General features: G+C 35.6%; 1 protein-coding gene across 2 annotated transcripts in view; it reads left to right on the top strand.

Annotated features, from left to right (window-relative positions):
* The first annotated feature begins 333 nt into the window (after window positions 1–333).
* Window positions 334–6,000, top strand: part of DCN (decorin) — a 36,261-nt gene continuing 30,594 nt past the window's right edge. Inside the window, exons 1-2 of one of the 2 annotated variants that reach the window (XM_061125648.1) lie at window positions 334–637; window positions 4,450–4,696. In XM_061125648.1, the coding sequence (XP_060981631.1) occupies window positions 4,483–4,696 (214 nt within the window). In that variant the 5' untranslated portion in view covers window positions 334–637; window positions 4,450–4,482. Of the gene's footprint in view, window positions 638–3,546; window positions 3,704–4,449; window positions 4,697–6,000 lie in introns of those variants that run through there. The other variant, XM_061125653.1, reaches the window with a different exon arrangement.

Below are 6,000 nucleotides of genomic sequence, written 5' to 3'. Positions count from 1 at the left end.
CAAATAGCCCAAGGCAAGTAAGAATCTGAATGAGTACTCATTTATTTTCATAGCCCACACTTAAAATAATTTCATTCCATTTGCCAGACTTACACATCCTGAAAGCAAAAAAAAAACAAAAAAACCAGCAAAAACTGTCATTTCGGAAGTATGATAAATGTGACTCATAAAGAAGACTAGAAAGAGTGGATCAAGGAGTAGGGTTGGGGGTGGGGAAATAAACCCTTTAGTTACAATTTCAGGGAAATGAATCGACACAATGAAACAAATTCCAAGTCAAGTTGCTCCACTACTATATTACAGAAGCAGTTTAGAATTTTAAGCAGATGCAAAAGGAATAAAGCATTTAAATGGGGAGAAAAAAAGGCCGATAAAGTTTCTGGCTACAATACAAGAGACATATCATTACCATATGATCTAATGTGGGTGTCAGCCGGATTGTGTTCATTGAGGGAAACCTTATTTTTTAACTGTGCTATGGAGTAGAAGCAGGAGGTTTTCAACCTAGTGACGGTCACAGAGCAGCACCTTCCCCCTCCTCCTTTCCACACCTGCAAACTCTTTTGCTTGGGCTGAATATTTAGTGTAATTACATCTCAGCTTTGAGGGCTCCTGTGGCAAATCCCCGGATTAAAAGGTATGGTTTTCAATAATTGTCCTGAACTCTGCTACAGACTAATAAAACTTTGATCAAGTTGAGAAAAAAGGAATTATTTGGTAAGAGAAAAAGAGGAAAAAAATGTGTACTGAACTTTTAGTAATCTTTATGCAGTGTTTTAAACAAGTATTGCTTGAAAAGAGAAACTAAGTATTTGGTAAAATGGTTGTAATGCATTGTTTTAGTTCTTTCTCTCTGTTCTTTGCAAAGATGTTTCTTAGAGAAACTATAACCTAACACTGTGACTCTCTTTATTGATATATTTTGTGTTTTTACTAATTAAATGTTTAGGAAATGTTTATAGAAAAGTATTCTAGACTGGCATGCTATTCATAGTTGGATTGTATATTTAAGAATTTATTCTCCTCCTGAATTCTTGTATATTTTAAGAACTTTTAAACTTCAGAGAAGTGAACTTTGGTAATTAGTTATAGACGTTAGTGTATATTTCTACAACTTAGAAAATAATAGAAACTGTCATCAGAGAGGTGAAAACAAACACTGACTATATTTATGCTGATTATTAAGGACCTAACTAAGATGATCTCACAGTTAGCTACATAGTTACTAAAATGTAAAGAGACTCTGCTAGAACTTCTGCTGCAAATGAAATTTTATCATAAGATACATTCATTATAGAATGAAAGTGTGGGTTATTTTTCTTTCTAATTTCAAAACAGGGTAACATGATGACCACTGATTAAGTGGGCTCCCAGTGATATAAATACCTGTGGCTTTTTCTTCGAATTGCTATTTTGACCAGAAAAAGAATCAGATGCCTCTTATAGTACCCCTTATTGATAGATGGATACTGCTTTTACTGTTTACTTTTAACTTATTTCTATTATTATTGAGGTTTTTAATTCACCCAGTGCTGGGGCTGGGGCGGGGGGCGGGGCGGGGGGGTAGTTTGCTCTGCATTTATAGCTTCACTTATCTCCTGAGGTTTAAATTTTGACTTTGAGATTCACACCAAAGGCATAAATGACATCATACAAATTGATCTGAATGGTATAATTTAATGGGATGTCATTTAAGAAACCTAAAATTATTATTTTTGATAAACACATTAAATTATGCAATGAACTTTAGTGAAGTAGTGACATTCTTAGCAATTAGCATTTGGGAAATAGGCATACATTTTGAGAATACTTAAAATAGTTGAAATGAAATTTTAATAGTATATCATCTCATAACAGTCTCTTTGATGTCTAAATGGGCTACTGATATAGGCTTGTTTGTTTTCCTGATTATTAAGAAAGGAAGGAAATGATAAAGAGACTATCACTATCAGTAGCCTACATTAATTATTTTAAGATGCTGTGTTTTAAGTATTATGATACTAATCTAAAAGAAGTTATTTCATGGAGGAATTTGTGCAAAATACCTGGCCATGTTATTTTTCCCCAGGACATTCAGGGTTAAAATGCACACCCACCCACCCACCCACCCACACACACACACAAACAAGAAAATGATAAGTAATGGAAGCTAAAAGCTGTCTGTCTGAGTTCAGATTCAACCAAAAAGAAGATTGTGTAGAGAATTGGCACCATTTTAACAAGAGTAAACAAATATAAATGATAATATTCCCCTGAGCTAATATTTAATATTCTTTTTTTAGGATTAGTGAACCAGGCATTTTTTTTTTCTGAAGAAAAGATCAGAAACAGACATCTGCATTAATTTCTCATTGCGATTTATTAAATCTGCAATTAGTTTGCTTCATTTTTTTCAAAAATTGTAAGACATGAAATATGCAAGGCTAGCAAACTTGTGGTAAACCGTAAACATTGCATTTTAATGTGAAACAGACAGAAAACCACTCCCTGAGATCCAGTCCAAGGGAACCCTGCCAAAACAATAGGGTCTCCTTTAAAAGGCAATGCAGTAACTGAGTGGGAATGGGTTTCCAGAGAGAATCTGATACTGAATTTAAAGGGGCAGTGTGAATAATAATCTTCGTGGTATTATTTTAAAGTCACTAGCCTGTATTGCATACTGTTGCCTTTGATGTGCTTCAGTAATAAATATAAACTAAGAATAAAAGTGTAAGAAATTTTAAAACATTTGTTTCCCCAAAGTGGATCTAGGCAAAGATTTCCAGAATATATATTAAGGTTAGCACATATGAAGACTTATCTTCTCTGTATTGCTATCATTTGGATAGTGACTGGAAATAACATAATTAAAGATGATGAGACTAAAGATAATATCTACAATGTGTTTTGGGAGTATTTTGCGCAGTTTTCATGGAGTTTGAAAGTATATATAACAATTCAGACTGTTCTGTCCATGATCAACTACTTTTCATTATTCAGATTTATTAAGATTTTGTTACTCAGATTCCTTTAGTTCACTTCAGCCATCTAAACAACCAACTCAATAACAAAGATGTATATATATCTAGAAGGGCTTGTTAAATGAATGGATAAAAATGGTGCAGATGTGTTGAAATCATATTTTTATTTGTCAGTTTGTTTACAAAATAATCGTATTGGTAAAATTAGATAACATATGTCATATAAAAATCAGATAGGATTTTCCACATGTGTTTACTGGTTTACACAGTCCTTAAAAAGGATTCATTTGAGAAACTATCCAGAAGATTTATGTTAAAAACTGAATCATGCTTGTACCAAGTTCAGGTTCAATTTGGTATCTTTCTTATGCTAGAGATTTTATATTGAAACAAAGATAACCGTATTTTTAAAAATCAAACTTGGTTGCTTAGAACAAATGGAATAACTTGTATTATTAATAAATTGACGGTCAACTGAGTCATTTATGGGCAAAATATTGTGCAAGGCCCCGGTACAGAACAAAGGATAATAAGACACGCCCTAAAGGAGTACATCTTCGAGTGGGGGAGCAGACCAAGCACGCAAAACAAATTACAATATAATGTGATAAGTTCTTTAAAAGAGGTAAGCAACGTGCCTTGGGAGCACAGAAGAAGGAGAACACAGCATCCTGCCTGGATGCGCCAGAGAATACACAGGGGAAGCCCATTATCTCATTTAGCCTTTGCAACTCTCTCACAAGGTAGGTATCTGAAATGGTGATTAGCTTGGAGTGTCAGGGTTGAGGTGGGGACTGGGAGTAGAGAGAAAATGGAGAGGAATATGGCTTATTATCAGTTGGTGTCAAATCGTGCATGGTCTTATATGCAACCAAGGGGATGGAGACCTTACTGGCAAGCTGTGAGAAGTCAGCAAAGGATTTGCAGTAGAAAATCGATACAATGAAATTGAATTTTTAGAAGATGACTTGGGCAGCAAAGTGGAAGATGGCCTGGAATGGAGGAAATACTCAAGGCTGAGACTATTTGAACGCTCTTGTTCAGGGAGTGATGAGAAGGGTCTGGACTGGGATAAATGCAGTGGGCTGGAGAAATCAGATTGGCTTTCAGAGATATTTCTGAGCAGGAATTGGAGAACTCTTGTGTGTACAGACAAAACTTGTTTAACTGTGGCACGGCTTGTGGCCTTGAAAATTCCAGTGTGATTTATCATCGCAACAGTTTTGCAGCTTGACTATATAATCTGTGGTCTTAATTCAGACCCCAAATTCAACGAAGCGATTCAAACGCTATTTAAATTTTTCTTCATAAGTAAATAGTGCAAGTTCATCTCTACTGAACCTTATTACCTTCCAAATATATTTCTAATGTTCTGCTCCTAACAGTACATAAAATATTACTTTTTTATGCTTTTCTCTATGTGCACTCCACTTATGTAACGCAGACACTAGGCAAGGCTACTCTTCTAAACCTTCGGCTTATTTCCCAGGTTCCTCGGTTGTGAAAATATACCAGAGAAATCATGAAGGCAACTATCATCTTCCTCTTGGTTGCACAAGTTTCCTGGGCTGGACCGTTTCAACAGAAAGGCTTATTTGACTTTATGCTGGAAGATGAGGCTTCTGGGATAGGCCCGGACGACCGCTTCCATGAAGTTCCTGAATTAGAGCCGATGGGCCCAGTCTGCCCCTTCCGTTGCCAGTGCCACCTTCGAGTTGTCCAGTGTTCTGATCTGGGTGAGTGGGATGCAGGCGCTCTAGCTACCTCATCTGCTTTATTCATGGGAATGGCTTCCCTGGGAGTGCAGCATTTTCAATTTCTGCAATTCCAAATGTGAGAGACAGTGCCACCTAATGAGGAGTAAGGGAAGGAGAGGAGGAGTGAAAGAAGTAACTTTGAAGTTAGGGAACTTGATTCTTTTCTTTAAGTCAGAGAAGCATCATTCTGCTATCTTGGACTAAATCACTAAAAAAAAAAAAAAAAAAATGTTTTTCTGAGCTTCATGGCTCCCCTTATGTAAAATAAAATTTTGAACAAATAATATCTTGTGTTCTATGATTCCAAGGAGATAGATTATTTTAAGTCTGTGATTTGCTCCCATGAAATCTTAGATATTAAGAAAACCTGGGTGATCTCTCTACTCTTGGCTTAGCCCAGACAGCAGGGTTTGAACAAAACTGTAAAGTATGCAGTGTTATCAAAAGCAAACCCAGTAAAGTTTTAGAACAAAAATTTATCTTTCAAGTACCAAAATACTCTCATAATCCCTGGGTCTTAGTTTTGCCTCTGCCTTTGGAATTTTGTAATCTAGCTGTTTATATTCTTTAGAAAGTTTCAAAGAAAATCTTTATAACTAAGTCATGGTATAAATATTCAATATGATCACGAAGCCTATATCTTTAGCCTAACACTGCAAATGCATTTTGATTTATTATCTTTCAAGAAAAATTTGGCCTGGGAATTCCAAGAACCATATACTCAGAAGATAAATCTCCAGAAAGTTTGGAGCCCCAGCAGATGAGCCAAAGGGGAATGAATTTAGCTTACATGGCAGCTGATTCACATTCCTCTTTTCTTTTGGTTCGTTTTCTTACTGGAAAGAAAAAAAGAAGGAAAAAACCTCACAGGATGATTCTGCCATGGAGCATTTCCTTATAGAATAAACCCCATAGCGTTGTCGAGTACTTATTTTAGAAATCCTATAGTTATTCAGAATATGCTTTTTAGGGGTATTTTGCAGGAAAATGTGCCACTAACTCCTAGAGCTGGAATAAACACATATAGGAACCCAGGAAAATATGAAGCATGTTAAATAGTAACAGCTGCTGAAATACAAACACTTTGAGCTAGATTCTTTGATGCTAACATGTACTGTACAGTCATTTGAACCCAAATAAAAAATGTAAAGTGAGATTTTTAAAAGGCTACAGGATAATACCATTAGATTAATTAATTATTCATTCATTCAGCAGATATTTTGAGATCTTATAATGTGTCAGATCTGTTCTGGGCCCTGGGGAAAAAGCAATGAGGAAGACAA

Source organism: Dama dama, chromosome 3 (assembly GCF_033118175.1).
Source record: "Dama dama isolate Ldn47 chromosome 3, ASM3311817v1, whole genome shotgun sequence".
Lineage (NCBI taxonomy): Eukaryota > Metazoa > Chordata > Mammalia > Artiodactyla > Cervidae > Dama > Dama dama.
The sequence above is the reverse complement of the archived record's forward strand: the minus strand, read 5'-3'. Positions and strand labels throughout refer to the sequence as shown.